The sequence below is a fragment of the Lonchura striata genome, chromosome 1 (assembly GCF_050655825.1).
Source record: "Lonchura striata isolate lonStrDom1 chromosome 1, ASM5065582v1, whole genome shotgun sequence".
Classification (NCBI taxonomy): domain Eukaryota; kingdom Metazoa; phylum Chordata; class Aves; order Passeriformes; family Estrildidae; genus Lonchura; species Lonchura striata.
Genome location: NC_140703.1, coordinates 61,711,163 through 61,735,744, shown reverse-complemented (window position 1 = coordinate 61,735,744; position 24,582 = coordinate 61,711,163). Strand labels below are relative to the sequence as shown.

The 24,582-nt window shown below is 39.6% G+C and overlaps 1 protein-coding gene and 1 long non-coding RNA gene across 19 annotated transcripts in view; one reads left to right on the top strand and one right to left on the bottom strand.

The window, feature by feature from the left end:
• The window catches only part of ENOX1 (ecto-NOX disulfide-thiol exchanger 1), a 355,527-nt gene extending 342,790 nt beyond the window's left edge, over nucleotides 1-12,737 (top strand). For all 18 annotated transcript variants that reach the window (XM_085577203.1, XM_077781387.2, XM_085577161.1 and 15 more), the window contains 3 exons: nucleotides 5,679-5,781; nucleotides 8,726-8,811; nucleotides 11,783-12,737. In XM_085577203.1, the coding sequence (XP_085433329.1) occupies nucleotides 5,679-5,781; nucleotides 8,726-8,811; nucleotides 11,783-11,914 (321 nt within the window). In that variant the 3' untranslated portion in view covers nucleotides 11,915-12,737. The remainder of the gene's footprint in view (nucleotides 1-5,678; nucleotides 5,782-8,725; nucleotides 8,812-11,782) is intronic.
• Nucleotides 12,738-12,829: 92 nt separating this feature from the next.
• LOC146768695 (uncharacterized) lies at nucleotides 12,830-24,582 on the bottom strand. The gene is made up of 3 exons (XR_014954526.1): nucleotides 22,011-24,582; nucleotides 20,907-21,043; nucleotides 12,830-20,479 (listed from the first exon to the last, which is right to left on the bottom strand). It is a non-coding gene; the product is annotated as an uncharacterized LOC146768695 (long non-coding RNA).

The following is a 24,582-nucleotide window of genomic DNA, read 5'->3' as shown; positions in this document are numbered from 1 at the left end:
ATACATTGCCACATTTGCAAGGAAATTTGATTTAAGTTAAATTTAAATAAGCTCTTTCACTGTAGCTTAGTTCAACTTGGATTGAATAATTTTGAATTCACCGTGGATAAGAGCATAGACAAGAACAGTAGTCCATTCTCAACTGACAACCATGCTAAGCTGTCAGAAGTTGTCCTGTACCTCAACCTTGCATGTCCCCATAAATTTAAGATGCCTGACTTGATGTGCATTGAAAGTATTGCAAGACTTCAATTCACTTGATTGGTTATTGAATTATGCTCCACTCAGGTTAAAACTGAAAGATTAAATTTTCAGATGTAGTTCTGAAGTACATTTGAAGAAAGACTAGCAAAGTAAACTCATCTATACCAGACTATAGGAGGTTCACAGATAAATGCAAATAAATTAAATACATACAGCTCTTCATGCTGTAGACCAGTTTCTACCCAAGTATGCAGTCAAACCTGCCTGGTCCTCAATAAGCAGTTTGGGGAAACTCACCTGAAGGCCAAGCCCAGTTCTGTGTGCTCAAAGCTGGTACACATATGCCTTTCAATATCTTACAGACTGTGGATTCGGTATCATGTGTGTGTGGCTCTTTCTTCTATCAGAATTTAAAAATTACCTTCTATTTCCAAGCCTACAGCATCTCTCTGGCCTGCTGTTAATAGCCTGCGAGTTTTGCTTATGTTTCAGATATATAGTTTTTTCCCCTCCTACTCATTTTCTTTCATAAATCCCCTGGCTGATGGGAAAGTGTCGTGTATCCCTTACATCTAACAGCGTTCAGCAGTTGCTCTGTTTTGCCTGCTGTGACAAACATCAAGTCTTCCCTTTTTCTGCCACTGTTCTAATGCTTTAGACAATTGGCTTTATACATATAATAAAAATGCAAACTTTTCCAGAGGCTGGTAGGTTTATGGGATTTTTACTGGGCCTTTAAGAAGACACAATATTATTTTTACCCCCTCACCACACATTTCTTCAGAATTCCATAAACTACAACAAAGAAAATGAGGTCTTTGGAGGGAGTATGGAAGCAGTCATCATTCCCCCTAGATCCAAAGATAATTATCAAATACTTGGATTACCCAGAGAGTGGACTATTTCATCTCTTTGAATGTCATTGCATCCTGAGCACATGTGCGTTATCTTCAGTGTCATGTTCATGAAATCCTATATTCTGCCTTTCAAAGCAGAGTCCTGAACAACAGATGGTATAGAACTGCACTCTGGCCAGAGGGGTTTCCAGATAGGGTAGCTATTGTGCAAGCCCTATTCAACTCTTGCTCAGTGTTTATGGAGAATATCAAGTCCTCAGTCCCCCCATTTTTAGGGATGCTGGCTAGCATGTATTTTCAGGCAAGAGCAAATATTTTATATTGTCTGCCCTTTTTGCACTAGTTTAAGACTCACCTGAAGAGGATTAATGCTATCTAGATTGAGAACTTTTTATTTGATATCTTATTTTTCCATAGGGGAAAAAAGGAAACCAATAAAGGAAAGAAAGACCCAAGGCATCCAGCCTAAATATCTGGAGTTTTCTCATCTGCTAGAGCCCTGGAGTGCAGAGCTAGCCTTTTTTTCTTATAGGATCTGTGACTATCTTCTGTAGAATATCACCACATCTCATCTACTCTTCAGGAGCTTTGTGTCTTTCTCTGGAAACTGCATTTCTCTCAAGAGTCACTCTCTCATGTGCTGTGTGTCCAGTGTTAGACACAGCTGCTTTCAGGACAGTGAGACCAGGCAACTTTTGGAGCAATATATTTGCCCATGCCTCTTCCAAAAGAAGCCAAGGTACTTGAGTGAATAATGGAAACCAAACTTCTCTCCCACCTTACAGACAGGCTTTATACATACATGTGCAAAACTGTATGACTCTCCACAGCTATCAGCTCTGTGTCAATGGTGGTATCAGAGATCTGCTGGTGGAAATTAATAGTCCATGGGATAAAATTGTTATTTGCTGTCCTCTGTTTCATCCAGCAAGATCTGAAAGTTTTCCAGAAAGACTGTTTGTCCCTCCCTGGGAACCCTGAATGAAAATGATGGTCCCTGAATGCAGGGAGCCCTGAATGAAAATGCTGGTCCCAGGGGATATTCTGCAGAACCATAGAGATTTCAATCCCATGAGGCAAATTCATGTATTTTCATCATCTGCTGATGGATTAAAGTGTCATTTGCAAGAAAAAGCTCCAAGCTGGCATTGGTGAGAGATCACACAGAATGGTTTCATTCATACTGAGCAGCTCTGGAGCTGTCATCATCAGATTGGTCCTCCTCATTTTCCAATACCTGAAATGATTCTTGAATAATAAATAGGACCAGGTCCCTAATGATCTCCAGGTGTGATTTAACCTGGATTAAGCCTTTCACACACTATGTTTATTTCTTGCAGGGTCATTTCATTTCCAATAAGTACCAGTTTGCACATGCTCTGCTGTGTTCTTGTCCTTTAATGCAGTAACTGACAGATGGTAGCAAAATATTCCTTTTATAATGAAACATGCTGAAGGAGACTGCTTAGGGCCTCAGAAAATATAATTTGCCAAATAGAATGGTCTCCAAGAAAGAAAGGAAATACTGTAATGCAGTATATATTAAAAAATTTTCCTCAGGCATCTGGTGATCAGTAGCTTTTTCTCACGTCAGAGAGGTGACCTAACTGGTTTTTTCTAATTATTTATTGCCTTGTTCACCTTTGTACTCTTAAAAGTCTTGTTTCTGTGGGTGACATAAGTAGTGCCTCTAAAAAAGTGTAAATTAACTGCATGAGGATTTGCTGTAAAGGTTTCATAGGTACCAGATTTATATCTGCAGTATGCTGTCAGATTCTTAAGGTTTTCACTTACGTTATAATTAGCCCAGTTTCTGGGTAAATTTCACACACATTTTTTAAACCAAATTATGCCATTTCTCTTAAACCACTATTAATTCCTAGCAGCATTGCTACTGAATTCTGATCTACTTTGTGTGACTATGCACACCCTGTATTTCTCATGGCCTGTGCAAACTTCTTTTGGCAGCTGAATACATCAGAGTGATCTAATTTATTATCTTCTGTGAGGCAGGTAGCATTGGATGGCAGAAACGTCTCCTTTTAAAGCCTCCAAGAACCTGCAACTTTCTTCTAAAGCCAGTGGTTTGCTGAGTATCTATCTTTGCCACTCATTTCCTCAGGCTTTCCCATAAAAAATTTCTACTCTTTTATCCCCTGTTCCAACATACAGCTAAGGAAAACTTGATGTGACTTCCTTTAGCATCCATTTACACTGTCCTATAAATCATACAAAACGTTCTGCACAGGCTCAAATCTAGGCATTAAATGAGAATCCATCTGTTCCTTGCTCCCAATGGGATTATAGTTTCTTTCTCTGCATCACTGCTTGATAAAACTTCTAATCCCACCTGAAACTGCAAGTGTGCTGTGTTTGGGGCCTGTTATATCAAATACACATCTCTCTGCTCCCACCTTCACCCCTCAGGAATTGCTATTTTTAGACTGCTTTTCTATCTCTGATGAAGTCAAAGTTGCATCTTAACCTATACAAGCTCTGGTGGCATATGCTGTTCTGCTTTTCTGCTGCATGAAATCTCTCATCCAGCTCTGTTCTATCTGTAGCCCCCTTGTCATTACTGCCCTCTTGGAGAAAGCAATGTAAATACCTTTTATTTCAGTTTCTTGCTGGGGTTTCCTTTCACTTCTTTTGGATGTCATGGCCAGCAGTAGATCAGAATTTGCATTAGCCTTTGGTTCTGTCAGGAGGGGAATCAACAGTGCTGGACAATTTAGAGCATGCTGCTGCTGCTATAATGTGCATGACAACACTACAGGAGTGTTAATGTCAAGGTGATGTAGCTGCCAGAGCACCAGGAGCACTCTTGTTTTAAGAGGGGATCCCTGCCAACTCTTGAACTGCAGACTCCCTAAACTAAAATACACAGCTAAAAAGTTATTTGATTTCTACTAACTAAAAAGCCAGCAAAGGCTGACATGTGCACAGCTACACATAGATCTGTGGCCAGGAGAAGCACCTCAGCTGGCCACTACAACTGCGACAAACCCCAGATGACCGATGGACCTCACGCCTCGTTCAGTGTGGGCCAGGGCCTGTCAGAGCCCCTGGTTGCTGGGGGCTGAGGATGCACATGTGCATGCATGTCACTTATGTGCACACAGAGTTCCTTGGCTGACACATGGCAGCCTGTTCTTCTTCGTGACACGGAGGAGCACTTAGAGCCACAATGCATCTGAGCCATCAGGCAGCTGCCCCTTAGAGCATGAAGAGCATAGACTATGTCACTGTGGGGTTTTGGCTTATGTTGTTTGTTGTTTCTTTTTATTTTTCAATTAAATATGAGGAAGTGTGTGACTCTTTTTACCAGTCTCACAGACTGTGAAGCCTTTAGTCATCCATAAAGAGGCACATTTGACATACTTTGGAGTTTATGCCTTTTTTTAGCATGAATTATTCACACCTTCAGAAATGCCTTAGAGCAACCCAAGCCTAGTGTCCCTCTTCTCTTGCCAAAAATCCTTGCCAAAAGTTTTGGAGCAAGGCATCACACCATGGGTATGTCCTAAATGAGTCACATCATTATACCAAATAGCACATATCTACTTGCATTTAAGGCTGCCCAGTCCCACACAACCTCCAGCAGCTTACCTTGACTCCCTGAAACAGAACAAGAGCACCATTCCTTCACAGTCCTACCTCACACCACCGTGTCTCCAGTGCCATCCTCTCTGCCTCCGAGGTTTTGCATGGAACTGCTGAGCATTTCCCAGAGCAGATGCAGCAGCGTGAGTCACTCCCTCACCAAGGAACGTGTCATTGCACATTGGCTGCTCCACAGAAACAGCCCATGGATATGCTTGAATATCGTGCAATATACTCTGAGGTCACTTGCATGCCTTGGAAGTAATTTATTTACTTTACATACACCCAGTTACACAACTGCCTGGGTACTTCTGATGGAGCACCTGCTATGTGATCTCTCAGATGAAATTTAGGTGTTTCAGGCCACCTGATTCCAGAAAAAAAGAGCCCTGAACTGGAGCCTTGACTTGTTTGCCCTTCATATTGGTTCTCTTTCAGTCCTCAAAACAAGACAGCTTTATGCAAACCACCTGTTAGGAATGGTCTTCCTGAAATGTGCCGACCCCCAAAACATGCCTGAGAGTTGTTCGGGATGGGCCAATGCCCTGCTAGGCACTGGCTGAAGAGTGTAACAGGGCAGAGGATTGTGCTCTAGTAGCTAGAAATGTTGTTCATGACTGCTGAATTTACTCTTATGGCTGTAGCTGAATGTCTCCATCCATGTTCCCTGGAGGCAGTCTTGGTTTACAGCTTTAATAGCTACAAAATGTGAGTTTTTTGACCATCCCCGCATTTTACTGCACAAGCTCTCCAGCTGTTATAATGAAGAAGCACTAGCAACAAAGTTATTCCTTATTCCTCAAGCAAAATTTCTCTCCTTGGCAGCACTTGACGTAAAGGTAGTTCAAAATGTGTCTTAATATTCTACAAACAAATCAATTATTTATAATTGTCTTGTCTTTAGATGTGAATTAAAGTAATGATTTTTTTTATATAGTTGAAAGGAAGCAGACAAGTTTAATCATGATAAATGAAACCTACATGACCACCTGTTTGTTTTTTTAAACTTTATAGGAAATCAATGTATTGACAGTAGCATTGGTCAACCAGGACAGAGAAAAAAACTCAGAGAAACGAAGCCCAGGTCTAAAATCAGAGAAAGAGGCACTATTAATAGGTAAGATAACCCCAAAGAAGATTTTTGAGAACAAAATGCCTTCTAACAGGTTTCTGTTTTGCATATATGTTTACACACACCGTTGTTCTAATACAAGTAAAAAAGAAAACAAATATATTTTTTTTAATCTGTGTTCAGAATGGCTTTTAGTAAGAAAAATCCTAAAATACAACTGAACTTTGCCTTTCTGAAAAATTCTGTAGTTTAATGAAAGGATTTCAGGTGTGAAGAAAATTACAGAATCTGCATTTAGACTTGCAGCATGAATGTATGACTTTATTTACATTTAGCACGCCAGAGTTGTATAGCTTGTTATATGATTATTAGACAAAGTGATAAAGGAGAAGGTGATGGAAATAATATTAGTAAACTACCAAGCAAAAAATACTGATACTACATGAATTAAGCAAGCCAGATTTATGCCTTTGACATTAGGTGAGGGAATTACCAATATGAATATTTATAAAGAATACCACAAGGACTGTCATACCCTTTACCTAGAATAAAAATTTTTAAATAAACTCTTAAATAGTGCCGAAAGCTAAAGCTTATAGGCAGTGGGCCAGCTAACTGGCATTTAGCCACACAGAACTGGCTGTACCCATGCCACCCTTGGAAAGAACATGCCCTATTTAGACCCACACATATTTTGCATTTGGTTTCAGTGGGGTAGGTTTTCAGGGAGCATGAAGGCCCACAATTCCAAAGTGTACCCTGTAGCACGGCAACAGAAATGTTGACCTGAAAGAACAGGTTTAATTTCTTTGGTTTGGTATTTTCACAAATCAGTGGTACCCTGATAAATGATAGTTCCAAAACTACCTTATTTTGATTAACCGTAACTCATTTTCATCACCTAGGCACCAGGAGGATTGCTGGGTTATTGCTGAGGCACAGACTCAGCAATTCACAAGTTCATTTCAGACCAAAGAGGTCATTTAAAAGCGAAGAATGCATTTAAACGTTTAAAGTGCTTAGTACACAAACTCCCTATGACTAGTGAGATGCAAAACAGTGGAATGTACAGAAATGTATGACTTGATTGAATTCTGCTTGTTATAATTAAATCTAAAATTTTTGATTGCAGGGGCAGTACTTGATCTTTTCCAAGTTCATTATGTGAGAAAGCAAGCATGGGAATTTAAGAACAGAATAACAAACTTTTTTTCTAGGTCACTAACTATTTGACTGTAACAAACAGTGGCAGTGTCCCAGAGTGGGTCCCATACATTTGCTGTTCAGTGGCACACTCAGATAAATAGAATAACCTCAGTTAAGATATTACTGGTCATAATACCCCCACAACTCACTGTTACAGTCCAAAGATTAAAGATCCCTCAAGATGGATTTCATGTTATCTCTTCCTCTGAGGCATGATCAGATGTGGCAAGGGAAAAATGGGCCTTGCCTCCATCTATTCACTAAGTTTTCCTGTATTTTAAAAAATGCAGTGTTGTCTTAGAGGAAAAGAGCATAAAACAAAAAAAGTTTATAATGGAACTCCAGTCAATAACTACAAAATATTGACAAATTACTTATTATTTACATTATACGAAAGAGCTGGCTTTGAATGTCCTGAATTGACAAGACTCAGGAACCACATAACAGATGCAATGACACTGGTAAAATGTGATTTGAGTACAAATTAGATTTCCAGTCATCTCATCCAAGCGTGATGGTCTTGACTTCTGTTTCTATAGCTCTTGTGTGGCTACCTGTAGTCACCCACAGCACAAAGAAGGTCACTGCTGCTAGGACTTGACACAGTAAAAAATTTATTACATGCCACTCCTTATGCAGGATCAGAAGTTTGTAAATGATGTTTGAAAAGTGGAAGAGGAAAAAAGGTGTTCTTTGCAAAGCCAGTCTAAAATGTGTTTATCAGTTTCAACCATGGCCAGTACTTAGGGAAAAATGAAATCCAAGATTATCCTAATTCATTCAGCATCAAGAAAGCAGTATGGCCTGCAGTACATAAGATACAGTGACCCATTTTTGTCATTTGTAAGCATTTTTAATCCTGGTGTTTATGATTTAAGTATTAGAAATTTCCCCCAGGGTGGTTCAGCTAAGAAGCCCATCCAAAGAGAGTTGAAAATATTTGTTCTGATTCTTACAGTTCAGCTCTCCCCAAACAGCAAGTAACACACATGCCATTTTGTATTTTCAATGTTTGCTTAGAAGAAGAGAAATTGTATAGTGCTTTTACTAGCAATACTGATGCCCCAAATCTTGTTTTCTCTGGTCATCCTTATTAATGCTGTCACTTGATTTTCTCTGCAGAAAAAAATCTCTAGACTTAGATCCTGACTCCTTCTAAGCCACTTTTAATTCCCATACCTTTTATAATCATCTTGAAACAAAATGAAGATAGACAGAACATGCTCTCCCTTAAGAAAAAGTAAATAAGCAAATATGTCATAAAGCATTTGTGTTTTCTGCAGCATTTAGGGGTAATATGGATTAAATACTTTTCATAACTAGCATCTGCATAATTACTATAAAAATTTGAAGGAGTGAGAGTTCTGACACAATTGTATGAAACGTTTTCACAACAGAGAATCTAGTGAAGGGGAAATAAACAATAATTTTACCATTACAATATCCACAATTTTATATTGGTAAATCAAGCATAAAATTAGTAGTTGAAATGCTCCCAGCAAGGCTTTGTCTAGAAATTCCTTTATTCATCAGTATATTATCTTGGTCACTTACTTGCTAACTGCTGTCATTCCTGAAGATGAGCTATTGTATTTGGCACGATACCATGACTGTATTAAAAATGTGCTGTTTTGTTGTGCTTATTGGGTTATGCAAGGAAAACAAGAATCATAATTCATACTGAAAAACCTGCAAGAACAGACTTCAGAATTGTTTTGCCTATTTTAATGATACAGTGTATGAGATAATTCTAACACTTTGTGTCTGTTTGGTTTTAATACAGGTATCATATCCACATTTCTTCACGTCCACCCTTTTGGAGCCAATATAGAGTATCTTTGGTCTTATATGCAGCAGTTGGACTCTAGGGTAAAAAAAAAACCTAATCAAAATCTATTTTCTCTTTAGAAATATTGTATTATTCTTTACTGCAGGTTAAACTCTTCATGCATTTCCATTAGAAAGATAATGGGATATGGGGCTTGGGGGTTTGTAGTCTTTATTCATTTGCAAATTACAGTGCAGTGCTTGTGTTGAGGTCTTTGCCTTGAACTGCTTAGCTATCCTTTGTGGCACAGAAGAGCAGAGCTCTAAATGGCAAAGACTAGCAGCTGATTTTATGACACATGATTCTGAAATATAGCTGCAGAGAAAAAAAGCAGAACAAGAGGCAGGTGTGGCCATGGCCATCAAACTGTGCAGTTTTTGGAGATGACCCTTTATTCTTTGACAAGTTTAAGTCATGTATCACACTGAACTGAACCTTCATGAACACAGGAACGGACCATGTTGCATGTCCTTTGTCTCCATGTGGGAGCAGACATGACCACATAAAGGAATTGGGTGTACTAATTTCAGTGAAGCTTGGCCAATACAAAAGTGAAGCCAACACAAACAGTGTGCAAAGTGTTTAATGCATCAGTTCATACAGTCCACAGTCAATAAATACTGGTAGGATAAGATTCTTTGACTTACTTTTTAATATCTGCTGTAGAATGAGATGAAATCAAGCCCCTAAAGGGGCCTATTCCTCTGCACTGAATATTAAGCAAGTCATAAGTGAGAAGCTCAAGTGTGAAATGATCAGGTGAATGGTACTCCAAGTGCTAAGCAGCAGCTCTGCAGGATGCAGGGGTCACCCTGTGGCCAGCCAAAGCTTTGTCCCATGTCTGCCAATACTTGGATGATGGCGCCTTCCCAGGTCTTGCAACACAACTCCTTTGATCCTAGTAATGTTTTGTTCCTGAACAGCTCCCTCAGCTCATAGCTAAGATCAGCTTCTCACTGCTTTGATGAGCTGCTTCATGCTTCTGGATGATGCTGAATCCTTCCCCTGTTTCTGTGAAAAAGTGTAGAGCTAAAAGCAGAGGAGGTCCTGAACTAGAAGCTCACTGGAATTACAGCAGGCTGCACTGATGAGTGAGGAAGGATGATGATTTTGTTAGGCACTGCCTTCAGGCCATAGCAGCTCAGGTTTGCTAGTGCTTTACAGCCCACTGCCACCCACAATGAAAAGGGAGTAGGGGATGAGAGAAAGAGGTGAGAAACTGGTGAATTTGAACTCTTTTTTTAATGTCTGGTTTTATCAAGACCTAATAAATCCAGAACTTCACACCTCCAGCCATTCTTCTGCTTCTCTGTGCCCCTGCACTTTGCTTAGTCTTGTCCTGCATCACCTAGTCTGTCCAATCTCCTCAGTTATCTTTCAAGTCCTTCCTTAACACGGTATTTGTCTAAGTTTCAACTGCTTTTTTCCATGGATGACCTCTCCAGCTCTGTATCTCTTGAGTGATGATAGCAATCATCCAAAGTATGGACTCTCTGGGCTCCAGCCCTGCTGCTGCTCATTGCTTCTCCCTAGTGAGTTCTTCAATATTCTCACCCTGCACTGCTGTGGTCCCTTCTTATGCATGGCTGTGGACTCTGCCCTTGAGTTTTTGCTCACATGAGTAACATGTGGGGCTGCCAGGGTCAAGTTCTTGACTTGCGAACAGAGCCCTCGAGGAAGGAGCATTGTCTCCCATCTCTGCAGCTACCTCTGGACCTACCTACTGCATAATAAACACAAGCTGCAAAATTTGACCTCATTGGTGTCTTTTGGAAGCAACTGCTTGTAGAAACAAATTACTTTTTAATAGCACAATCCAGAGATGCAATCTCAGAGATGAATTTCAATTACTTTCCATGGTTAGCCTGTCATTCCTCGCCTGAAGAGGAATGATAAGGTCAGCATACCCATGTGGGCTGAGGGCTCGGTACAGAGCTCAGATACATTACACAAAAGTAACCAGACACCCACTGCTGCCATATGAGTACTTAAAAGATGGATTGGATCACACTGAGGCTTTAGACTGCCTCCAACACTGAGTTTTGGTGCTACCTTTAACAAATAATTTAATTTTTCTGCTGCACTAACCTCTACAGAGGCAATAGATCTTTTCTCGCCACCCTTTGGTGTACTGAAGTATAATTAGCACATTTTATGTTTATATACTGTTTTAAAAAGGAAAGGTTTCTCCATGGAAGGTTTCTACTAGTATGAATAAGCAGAAATATTTCCAGATAAGCCTTTCAAACCATGGAGATACCTGTGGAAAACAGGCAGCACCCATAGATTTCTTTGCTGTTCCTTTCATGACCACCACTTTAGAAGCAGTAGGATAAAATGGCTCATATTCCAAAACTGTTCATTTCTTTATTTTCCCACTGATTATACCAGGAAGGTTGCCTTTGCAAAAGTGTTTTCTATAATGACAGCATCTTGCCTATTAGTAAAGTGAGCAGTCATTAAGGTTTCAAAAGGTTAAAAACATCCTGAATAATGTGGAACTGGGAGCTTTACTGCTGTATTATCTGGGGCTGCTGAAATGGGTAAGACCGAGGGAAGATGGCTGCATGGATAGTCAGCCTTCAGTAACAACAGGGAGCTGATTAAAGTATTGTTGAAACAGAAAAACCAATGGAGCTGGGAGAAGCATTCAAAACCACATAGGCTGAGAAGAAGAATAAGGTCCCATCTGCTTCCTCCTCCTCATAAGAGCACCCATGACTGTAGCTTTTAGCTTCATACCACACTGTGGCCACAGCCCCGGCATGGCCGTTGTCATTGCTTTACAGTGGAATACTATGTACAGGAGCAAAATTATTCCTTCAAAGAATCTACACTTGCTCTGGAAAGTCATGTCAGGCTAAGGTTAAAAAAAAATAATAATGGTTGGTTGTTTTCATATGGCCTGGATTTGTCTCCCCTGCACCCCTATGACATCTGTTCTTAATGTTTATTCTTTACAAGCTACAGGGCAGCTTTCTCACTTTAATTTTACCTTTGTTTCTTTCTCAGATCTCTGCAAATGAGATAGAAATGCTTTTGATGAGACTGCCACGCATGTTTAAACAAGAATTCACTGGTGTAGGAGCAACACTGGAAAAGAGGTGGAAGTTTTGTGCCTTTGAAGGAATTAAAACTATCTGACTGTGACTAGTAATGAAGCTATGCAGAAGAAGAATTCCTAGAGCATGGCAGGGTTATAAAGTATTAAAGTAAGAAATTTGGATTTGGGCACATAGTAGTATGTTTTCAAAGTTATCCAAGCCTAATTTTAGTTACATTTGTGACGTTCTCTTGTGAGTGGAAATGTAGTTGTGCACCAGTTTCTAAAATAAAATAAAATTTTTAAAAAGTTTCAAAATGTGACAGATTGTTTCCTATGAAAACTGAAGAAAGCTACCACAGTCATAATGATTTCAAAATACTACATGTCCTACATCTAAGAAAAGCTCATTGAGCAAACAGTTAAGGAAAAAGATTGCCCAGTTATGGTCGCTAAGCTACAGCGATTTATATGTAATATGTAATAGAACTCATTATGTTTTGTTATAGAAAGTTCTTTCTGTTTAGTAAGAGAATTGAGTAATTTTACAGTGAGGAAGAGCATACCAAAAGAAAACTTGAAGATGTGTCTGAAGTTATTGTATTTTGTAAATTAAGTTATATGCTGTACCAGGGATTTTTGCCTTATTGAAAGAGGCCTGAAAAATGTGATTGGAGTCCTCAAGAATGCTTTATCAAGAATATTATTTTTCTAATGTAACTATTCTCCATTACAAGTTCTTTTAACATGGATTGCATATCAATTTTCATAAACATGTAAATAAGGAGGAAACCAGTGTTACTGTATTGTATTTGGTATGTAACATTCAGGTTTATGCATCAAAATAAATATTCAGTTGCATTACTGTTAAAAATTTTATAGCAGATATATTAATTTTTATCAATAAATATGACTTCTACCATATTGTTTGCATAAGTATTTCTTCTGATATTATTGAATTTTAATCAATCCAGCAAGAGTCTCCTGGACATCTTTCCCCTACCTGAACTATTAATTGCAGATAACTTTGTTAAATGTATTATAAATCAAAAAAGAACTTGCAATATTCGCTAAGATTAAAATAATTTAAAATATTTGTAGAGGAAGTACCAGCATGGACCTTTGATTTTTTTTTTCAACAAACAGATGGGTAAAAAATTAACACGTACTAATTTCCCATTTTCATTGCTGTGTTGGGTAAGAACTGCTGTGGGTCAGAAGAAGCAGCTCCCTCTTTGCCACACCCTTGTGCAGGCAGAGGAGCCAGTCACAAGAGAGCTGGTCCCATGAAGTGGAGCACCAGCAGTGGGAAATATGGAAAACTGAAACATGCAGGGAGTATCCAGATACATGTCAAAGAGAGGTTTCACTCGGGTCCTTCAATAAACAGCAATTAGTGTTAAATGCATTTAGTAGTGAAGGAACTCTCCAGCATGGCTTTTGGTGATTGGTACTTTAGGGCCTATTTCTCTTCTGGCATCTACCTGGAACACAGAAATATTAAATGAAATGCTAATTGTGTACAAAAGGGGAAAAGAAAGAGGCTTAGCACATCTATTATGGGAAAAAAATTATGCTTTCAGGCAGTACACACAAAATTTAAAAAATCAAGTACATCTCAATTATGGTTGCTATAGAGCCTGTGATAAGCTACTCAGGTGAAACTAGTAATTATATGCCAGTTATGTTAATGAAAATTAACTAGTTTAATCCAAGTAATAACTCTTTCCTCTCTTGAGATCATAAAGTTTCATGAATAATTCTGGCAAAAATGTGTTAGGTCTGACAGCTTGCATTTAGGTACTGTAACATAAATGCGTGTGGATGCCAGTTAGGATGGGGAAAAGAGATGTGAGAAAACTCACCTCAGCATATACCATGCCATATTTATTCATTATATTCTGTCCTTCCTTTTCTTGTGTCTGCCTTTTCTTTCCCTTTGGATCATTGTCTCTCTCACAAAACATCTTCAAATCCAGTCAGAAAACATTTTTTTGACAGAACCTTGTAACCTAATCACTATATTTGTTTTGCATATATTTTTCTTCTTCCTTTTCTTCATTGGGGTTTTCATGACTGTCTAGGCTGTCACAGCTTTAGAAGGGTACCTTTTTAGTCCTTGTATAGTATCAGTTAAAAGGGAACCTCCTTCACTGGCTTTAAGATACTGCCAAAGATCTAAACTTTGAGTATGAGTAGCATGTAGGCATCCTGTAATATTGTAATGTCTCAGCTGGGAACTTGAAATCCAGGGAGATGCTCAATGAGTATCAGGTTGGGCCCAAGAACTAGCTTTAACTTCGTGTGCTTTGAGGCAAACTAGATTAAAATGTTGGGCTCCATCATTTAGATGCTGAAATGTCCCTATGATGACTCTTGGGGTATCCAGCTGGGAGTTCTGCAGTTAATACAATGAGATTAATAATGAGAAAGCTGCTTTTGATACAGGATTTGATACAGGATTTTTTTTATACAGGAAAGCCTCCTAGACTGGACATTAGGGAGCATTTCTTTACTGAGATAGTGTCCAAACACTGGAATAGGCTTCCAGAGAGGTGATCAACACCCCAAGGCTGTCAGTGTTTATGAACATTTGCACAATGCCTTTAATGACACAATTTAACTTTTTGTCAGCTCTGATGTGGTCAGTAATTGAATTAGATGATCCTCATAGGTCCCCACAAGACCTAAAGCAAGTTTCTGCAGCTGAGTCAGGTTGAAGGAAGATGGCCATTTGGCAAAGACTCAAAGCCAGTTACACTTAGCAGGATCTTCACAGCAGTAGTGGGAAGAAAACAAGGAAAAGGGCCAAAGAGAGGTATCACATCAGGCTAACCATGAGCTCAAGAGATGGGATTGAGCAACAGCCTGGTATGCAATTGCAAGTTATGGAAGAAAGTTATAGCAGCGCCCCCTCTTCTCAAATAGGGACTAGTGGAGCAGAAGATTTGGTTTCAACTGCCCAAACATGCTGAGGGCATTTGAGTTGTAAGTTAGGTTGGCCTGAACTCCTGTTGTCCCAGGGGAGCTTTTCAGACCATCCTCAGCTTTGAACTGTCTTGGACTGATGTGAGGGGTGACTTTCATCAGCTTAGAGGCCCCAGCCTCTTACTGCAATATATCTGATTCCCACTAGAAGGATTAAGAGATGCACTGTGCAAAACCTCTTGGAAAAATGTGCATTTAACCATGCACATTCAAGGGAGATAAGTGTAACCTCTCTGTTAAAGTACATTTTATGTCCACAGGAAATGTTTTATGTTTGATCATGTTTGATGAAGACTACATTATTCCCATCACTGAAAAGGAAATTCTTAATATCTCCTTGTACATAGTGGAGTCAATTGTTTATTGAAGTGTGTGTGTTTAGGGCAAAACTTGCATGTTCAGGACTGTCAGAGCATCAAATTCACTTAAGGAACAGCTATACTGAGATTTAGAGAAAATCCTGTATCAAGCCATGCTACATTTAGCTGCACATGATGTGCAGCAAATGCTATGGAATCTAAAGCTAGAAAATTTGTTGTAAGAGCATTCTGGGTGGTTTGTTTAAGTAAAAATTCTGGTCTTGCAAGCATTGTTTTATTTAAAATCAGAATGGATTTGACAGTCAGTGTTAGTATGACAAAAATGTTCTGGGATAATATGAGTTGATTTGGAGAAGGAGATTTGGAGAGAGAAGAAGGGAAAGAGTTGGATTTGGATATTCTTTTGGTCCCCATACCAGTAATTAGCCAGGTCTGATAAAGAACTGACATCCATTTTTTCCACTTAACAAATGCATCTCAGTGTTCAGCATTAAAAGTGTGAGGCTTTTATAATCTTTTTTCCCTTTTTGTGAAAGGGTACAAGTTGTCCCTGGACTTGTCACTCTGGTTATCCTGCTAGGTTCTGCAGCTTTTTCACCCTGACTTTTCCCTCAAAAAGAAAGTAGAAACAGCATAAAATTCTTTCTGGTTCTGTATGTGACTGCTTGGACAGCAAAAACTGACTGAGTTATGTATTTACTGAGTTAAAACTGAATGTTTCAAGAACAAGTAAGTCAACTGAAAAAGCAGCCAGATCAGGAAATTATGCCTACAAGGTACAGATACTCTGACTTTATAAACCCATTACATTGAATTTGTAAGCAAAATCAAATAGATACGCTCAGGAGTACCTTTGATTAAGTGTTCTGCCTCACACTGGGTAGCACTGTGCCTGTTCAGATTTAATAGGCTGACTCCAATGTCAAATGCCCTTTCAACAGGGATATTTGTGGGGGAGCAAGAGGAAAAAATTATATATTCCTTTAAACCTAGCAGACAGCATTCCTGCAATCATACCACAGACATATTACAACCATTTGCTCAGACTTCTAGCTGGTAAGTACTTCTTGCCAATTTATGTACTTTTATACACATAACATTGAAGCCTAAAAAACCCATTCACTTGGACTGCTCATGTCTTAGTCATGTCGCTGTTAATTCTATAGTGATCCCAATAGCATATGGTGGATTAAAATACACCTGCCATAAAAGCATCCATCCATAATCAAGGTTATCAACTGATTAAAAAGATATTTTTTTGCTTGATAGTTTCTCAGAGATTAGTTCTGTCAAAATTAGGTCCTAACTTCCTAACTTCATTTTTTCTGGCTTCTTCTAGGCAGGTTTGCTTTTCTCTGCAAGATTAAATAATCCTTTAGTACTGCATATTTTCTCCCTGTGAAGATATTTATATATTGTAGTCTATTTACTTCTCAGTATTCTTTCTCCTAAGTTAAACAGATTGAGTTTTTAAGTGTTTTGCAATAAAGCATTTATCTTCTCTTCCTCGAATCATTGCATCCTTTTTTTTTAATATCCTTTCCAGTATTTCAAAACTTGCTTTAAAATGTGTGGAGAAAAACTGTTACTTGAATTAAACTGATCAGTTTACAGCATACAGACACACAGCCACATCTCTGCTCCAATCGAACTCTTTTGCCTCCCGTTCCTGTCAGACTATGAGCTGATCACCAATGTCAAAGCAGTAACACAAGTGAATTGCTGTTGGGTTGTTTTCTTCACCCTGGTGTAACAGATTCCTCTGCATAGATACGTTTCTGTCTGCTAAAGCCTGGTTTTTTATCCCCACAGATAGGCTTGCTTGTGCAAGGCCAGAGGTCTCACCCCATGAGGATATTTTGAGGCTTAGATCCCATGCACAGCCCTGTTCTTCACTATGGGGTAGGTTTGGATACCTCTCATATAGCCTTTATAGCCTTTCATGATTAAAATGGGGTAATCAGATTTGCTGTCAGGGTGTTCAGATTGCATCAAGCATTCAGAGGGCAGTCGCACAGGCTTTGTCTAGACTAGGGTTTAAATGTGTGTCATTAGCACATATTAGCTAATACATTTTTAAACTCTGATGCAGACGAGGCATTATGCCTTCAATGTGAAAAGCTGGCTGAGTTAGGCCCCTGGGCATTGGCGTTGACACTGGTTTGTCTATTTTAGAATTTTAGAATTAGAATTTTAGAATAAGTTAGCTGAGGGCTTGTCTGCAAATACCAGTTAATTTAGAAGAATATAGGCTATGAATTTAAAGGGTTGCTCCAGGACTTCAGGCCAGAAAAAGATTCATCCTCAAGTAGTCGCACTGAAATAGCTCAATATGATAGTAAAATGCACTTAACTAGGTAAGTTTTCCCTCGCTTTTTTTTTAAATAAAACTTTCCATAGAAAAAAAAACCCAGTTCCCATATTAGAAATTAACCCTCTGGTGCATTTCTGTTTTTATCTCTGCTCCTTACTGAATCCAACCGATTAGCCTGGTTGTGTCTGGGGAGGAGGCTGGAAATCTTGTACACTCTGCAGATCTGATTGCTGACGTTAAAAGCTGACTTGCATTTCACAGGGGGAAGACATGGTATGCTTGTGAGAGGAAATGTGAGTGAAGCAACAGAAGACCATAAAATAGGATTAAAAATAAAGACTGGAGGGATTTTGTTAGAACCTGGCGTTCCATCAAAAAAACCCACACAAATCCCAGGACATCCCAGAAGCCTGTTATAAACTAAGAGGGGGAACAAGGAAGAAGAAGAGATAAAATTTCATAATAAAAATCATTGTAAACTATGTTGGTATTGAATTTATGAGAGTTTAGGCATTTCCTCAGCTGGTTCTGCCCATGGAATCAGCTGCTTCAGGTATTGTGGCTGAGATTCTGTAAAGAGGAACCATCCAAAATTACTCTGCAGCTGGCTTTATACCAAAACTAAGCTCAGATAATACTAACTTCCAATTGCAGAGGAGCCCCTCCCTGCAAGAAATATCTGCATCTCTAGCTATACCAGTTGACTGGTTGATGGTGATGTTAGCAAAAACATTTTCATTGTCCTTGAAGGTTAGTGGGAATATATGTTACTCATGGAAAGCAAGTATTTGCCAGGTAATCAGAACTCATTTGGGGCTGTCATTTCCACCCCTTCACTCTGACTGGCTGTCACCTTGGTTGAACTTGTTACCTTGGTTGAACTTGTCACCTTGGTTAGACGGAGACAAAAAACACTAAAGTCTCATCAGGGTGGAAAATAGACTTTTTTCTTGAGAAGAATAGCCATGGATAAACATCATGCCACCTGTCCAAGGCTGCTTTGTCTAATAAAGAATTGCAAGGCAGGAGCTGCTTTGCAGGGTGGTACTGGGAGCCGGTTTTGCGCAATAAAGCATACTGACAGAGAAAGATGCCAGATGGTGTCTCAACAGCCCAAGTTTTCTAAAACACATTTCCTACCCTAGAAGTTCTTGATTGACAGCTCTGGAAACAGGTGTTTTATTTGTCCACAGGGCAGCACAGGGAAAACATCTAATATTGTCCCAACAGAAGTCTACAGAAATCACCTGCCATTTCATTTCCAACCCTATTAAGTCCTTGTTTCATCTGTCCAACTGCAGAGGAAGGGGATATCTGCAGAATGCACATTTGACCCTGATTTGAGTGCACAGAACTGCTAGTTAAAACTTTAATTTCAGGGCTGGATTTGAATCTCTGATCTATAAAATGGATAAACTACTGTTTTAAGGAAATTAGCCCAAGACAGAGGAAGGGAAGGCAGGCTTTCTTGAAGCCCAAATATACCTCAGTGACCCCATTCTTCTCCCTCAATCTTCACAGCGAGCAAGAAGATTTGGAAGTACATAGCTGGCAAAGAGGTTCATCCTATTAGAAAAGACAGAGAAAAGCTCATGCTATATTTACACAGAATGTTTTGAGATAGGTTTTTTAAATCTAAAGAAAACCCTTCCCAGTTTATAGCCATGAGATGCTCTTAAAAAAAGGTTAGTACAGGGAAATGGAGAAGCAATGAAAAAAAGAGTATTTTATTTTATGAGTACTTTATTAGTCTTCCCCTTTGAAGAGATTTCAGTGTGGAGGCTGAAATCCCTACTGTTTCAAAAGTTTACAGTCAAGAGCAGGAACAATGCAGGATTTGAAGCCTTTGATTTTTGTGGCCTGTGCAGTTCAAATGTGCAAAGAAAAGTATGAAAGTGTGTGCCCACCCAGGTGAAATGGAACAGGGCAGTCACACAGAACTGTTGCTTTTTCTGCAGTGCAGAGCTTTTTATTTACAGGAATAAATCCTGGGCAGATGGTCAGAAGTTTAGTGACGTACATTTGTCATGCAATCAGGAAATCTGTATATGTTTAGGATTGAGACCTTAATTTTTTTCTTTCTTTCAAGAATGCTGAGATTTCTGTCATAAGCAGCATTGAGAAAGACAACAGAGGGTGAGCTGGATGGATCTGGGGAAAGAGGCCTAATCAATGGGCAGCTAGAGATGTGACTGTCACACAGTACATCTCCCTACCAGCAGTGAGCAGGCTGATTTGGCCACAGGAGACATCACAGCTGTGAATGTATAGCCTCTGCCCAGTTCAATCCATCTACTTGCTGTTTCCAGGTTAAGCAATACGATAGCATCTGGTCTGTCGTCTTCTGGCTTTTTTCTACTGGGTTTCTTCTTCTGGAAAGTTAATTTAGAGGCAGGTCAAGCCTTTTTTCAGGCAGTTAACAAGGTGTACCATCAACAGGAAACTATGGATGATCTGCAGCATTAGTAGGTGGATCCAAAGTGGAGAAAGAACTGGACAACTTCTTCCTAAATTTTCTACAGGCCTTGAAGTTACTTTATTTACAATTTCTGAAGGAGAAGGAGCAGCAAAAACCTTTCCAGAAATAACCAGAATAAGGTTTCATCTCCCAGGCCCGTTTTGTTCACACCTGTTTCATGTTCCCCAAACCACACATGTAACCATGTTCAGAAGAAAGCAAAAGGTGTTCCAGAGATTAAGTCATGTGAGGAATTCAAGGCTTTGGGAAGGTTATAGGAAGGGCCTTGCAGGCAAGTCCACGATCAATGCTACTGTTCTTCTGTGTAACTAATCTAAAGTAAGGTTTTCATTAACTCTCTTTATTTGACGCATTGTGAAAAGAACTGAATGAGAATGTTTAGGCTGGCAAAAAAAGCAACACAAAATCCCACAAGAACCCAGTATGACAGTTTACATCAAGAGCTAAGTAACAAAAACAACAACAACAACAAAAAAATAGCTATAGATACACAAAGTCTCTGTTTTGCAGCTAGGCAGGAGGTACACAATTTTAAAGCTATGCAGGAGTACCAAGGCTCTTCTCCCTGCAGAGATGTTGAGAAATTACCACTTTGTGACACAACATAGAGCATAACTCACTGCTAAAAAGTTCTCTCAAATCACAGTTATATTACATGGCAACATACTGACTTGGGCTATGACCTTCACTTTTTTTGAACTACTGGGTGTCTAAGAGGTGTCACCAAGCGAACAGAGAGAAAGGAAAACTGTGACCAAACCCAATACTAAAGCTACTCAGCAACACTCCAAAACTCAGCCACACAATGCATGTTTTCTACCAAAAATTTGCTTTTAAAAGCCATCCACACCAGGATTTTTACTGGCATGTGGACATAGAGCCAAAGATGTAAGGAATGTCAGCCATTCAACTAACTTTGCGGAATATCCTGTCCCAGTTTCCATCACTTCATGCAAGGTTGCATCCATCCAACATATTCCAAGGACACCTACCCAACTGATCCCCTTTCAGCAGTTGTAGGTGCACACTTGGCTTCTTAGTACTCTTTACTCTGGGGTTTCAGACAGTCCTTTGTGTGGAATTGATTGAGAGCCACAATCCTCTGAATTCAAAGTCTGAGAGTCACATTCTGTGTAACATAAGGAAACAGAAGAAACACAGGCCTTGAATTGTAGCACATGGCAGAGGGTAGGAAAATGTCCTTGAGATTCTAAGGAGACATGTCTTAAGGTCTTCTTAATCCAATCTTTATCCCTTCTCTTTCTGTCTGCAGATTGACATGGGTTTGTGTACGTGTCTGAGGTCTCCAGACATTTGAGTGGATGATGGCTTCTTGTTTCCTCAGTGCATCAAGTCTTTTATGTTTAAAACATAAATCACATCAGGTCATGTGATTTATGTTTATTTTAGGGCAAGAGGTAGGGGTGAATATGTCTACCAAGCCACAAAATAAAATACATCTAGCAATAATCTCATATGCAGGGGAAAATGTACATGTAAATGACAATCTGTCCATTTTAGAAAGAAGAAATGAATGAGCAATTGCAACTGAGAACCCATAGTAATTTATATAAATGGATAATACTAACTAGATGAAAGGCTGTCTACTCAGAGTAATTTTATCCTGATGGACCAAAAGCTACCACTTGCTTAAATTTTTATTCAAATATGAGAAACGAGAAATCCAAACCATAGTGTTTAATTGAGACCAGTACCTAGCTTTAGGAACTGACACTACTCCTACAGTATCTAAATTCAGGAAAGCAACTGTGACTCAAGGCTTTTGCCATACGACTGGAAAAGCAGCTACAAAGCCTGCATCTGACATCTGGCAGGTAGGAGCAGAATACAACCTTCAGCCAGCAAGTCCCATGGAAACAGGACTGGACCTTGCCTTCTCAGCCCAGTTATGCTGGCAAACAAGAACCAGCTTCCACCTATCACTAGAGACTGTTTTTCAGGCATCATGACAAGAGATGTGAGACTGCAGTCAGCTGAGGAGGAAGAAGCATGGGGAAAGTGCACTTGGTCTTCGCTGCAGGTAGCTGCTGGGAAACCAAGGGTTACAACACCCAGCCAGTGATGACTTTACTCACAGCACAGAGAGCTGGAGAATATTTGTTGGCAGTGACTTTATCTCATCTCAGTTTAGCTCTCAAGCAGACAGATCTAGTGCTCAGTCACATCCACAAGCCTGCACTGCCACCTCGTTAAGGGGGTGCTGAGTTTATGAACCCATCTTCAGCTGTGGCTCACTGGAAACGCTAGACCACAGCCTCTCACCAGCCTTCCAATTGCAATACAACAAGGAAACACCTGGTAAATGTTGCTGCTTGAGGGGGGTTTTCAGTGGAAGGGACTGTGATTGCTGTTTCCTGGGGTGCCCCTAAATCTGCAGAGCCTCTCCTTGGTGCTGCTGCCCTCAAAAAGCAACACCACTCCTTGAAGATACCAGTCAGGAGAACGCTGCCCCTGCTGACACACACAGGCAGTGACTTATTCGCATCAACTACAAAGGAGGCACGTCACACAAAGGCTGTGGTGCTGCAGACAAAGTAAATCGTTTACTATAATGTGTATGGTGAATAATAATGCCAAGCATTAGAACATCATCATAGAACAGAGTAGAGGATGGGGAAATGTGTGTTTGCCCTTTCTTAAGGTTTCTTGAATGATCAGGATCAGGGGAAAATGAAGTTGAGAGGATGTGGGTAGGAGAGGAGCTCCCTGAATTAACTTTCTTCTCCTTCCATATCCCAGCCTTATATACAAAATGCAACATGTGTATGCACATGTTCTGCATATGTTCATATGATCTGTGTATAAATGAACAAAACTTGTAGTGCATACCAAATCTGCAATTCAGTAATTTGTATTTGAATGTTTTAGCAAAAATTGACTGTGACTACAAACACTTCACAGACTAATTTCCAGATTTATGTGTTTTTTGCTTGGTTTGCCTACATGTTCTCTGAGCTCTCTGCCAAAGAAATATTTCCTTTCTTGCACTGAAACATAGCAATGACATGTGTCAAACTACTTTTTTTAATGGGCTTTAGCACACGTCTTCCTCTTTCAGCTTTTTGTAGATTTATACATATTAGACACACATCTTTGGGTTTTAATTACAAAATTAATGTAGACAGCAACCAGAAATAAAGCTGACAAATCCAATTTCCCAAGTAAATCAATATCATCTCAGGATCTCTGAGAAAAACAAAAAAAAAAAAATTATGTCCAAGGGGTTACAAGAATGTTTCTAAAAGGGACAAACTTTAAAAAAAAAAATGCTGTTCAGATTAATAGAGGAAAATATCCCTAACATCAAAAACCATATTTATCACCAGCTAGGAGAATGTGATGGTATTTTTAACATTACATAACTTCTCATACTGCTAATCCCAGATATTTAGGGGGGAAAAGTATCTATCTATCTATCTAATCTATCTATCTATCTATCTATCTATCTATCTATCTATCTATCTATCTATCTATCTATCTATCCATGTTGTAAATGCATTTTAAATAAATTAATTTCTAAAATAGTTGCAATATGTTTGGAATATTTCCTTTTTAAAGTACCAACATAGATGCAGCTGTAAAACAAACAGCTCTGTAAGGATTCAGTACATCCACATATGAGCCTCAGAACTTAGACTCCAGAGAAGCTGGTATTCTTCTCCAATACCAATAGAGAAGCCAGTTTCACAGTTAAGCAATGGAAATGGAAAGAGTATGCTGAGAGACCTATGGAAGAAATTAATTAAGCTCTTCCCTGGGCCAAGAGAAGCTCAGAACTGTGTTCATGACATGTTCTCCAAAGCCCTTAGCTCTCTTCTGAAGGACTGAATTGGAGCCACTCCTTTAAATGCCCATGAAATTGGTCCAGCTCAGCAACATTCACCAAGCACTATGCACCAAGCTTGTCTTGCCTAAACCAAACTACAACAGAAACACAGAGAGCCTTGAGACGAAGGCTGGAGGCTTGCAGGTCTGCAGGTCTGATTCCCTCCTCCTTGGAAAGGAATCTGGGGGCCTGAACCTCAATGTTCTGTGCTCCCTAGTGCAGAAGCAGCCATCTGGGAGGCTCTGGCACAGCATCCAGTTTTTCACACACTGCAATGCCTCTCAGGTGATGTCCAAACACACCTATGTCTACAAGGAGGGAGTCATAGAGACACAACAGAAGCCTTTGCCTACCTAGCTCAGAGACACATGGGTTCTGCAAAAGATGAGGCCCTAGTTTATGCTCCCATAGATTGATGTGTGAGCAGAATGCTTATGTTCCCTTTACAGGCAGTGGAAAAGCAAACCACTAAGTTAGGCTGAAAAAGTTTGCAGTGCTACACAATTTCCCAGATGTAGGTGCCTGTTTTAGAGGGAGGTACTTTTATATCCAGCCAGCTGGGAGGCTCCCCAAATTCCACTGACTACATGTATGATAACAGGCACACAAACAAGTTCATCTGTGTGGGATATAGCTTAGGCTAACATGGACCATATCTGCCTGCCAGAGCCAAGGTGAACAATGAGACCTACAATTCCCACTTAACTTTCCAGTCTACTAAAGAAATTATATCCATCCACAGCCAAAAACTTGCTCTGAGGGACATGGAGCTTTTGCCCTATGGGTCTTGTTCACTTTTCCATCACTATTTTATTTTATTT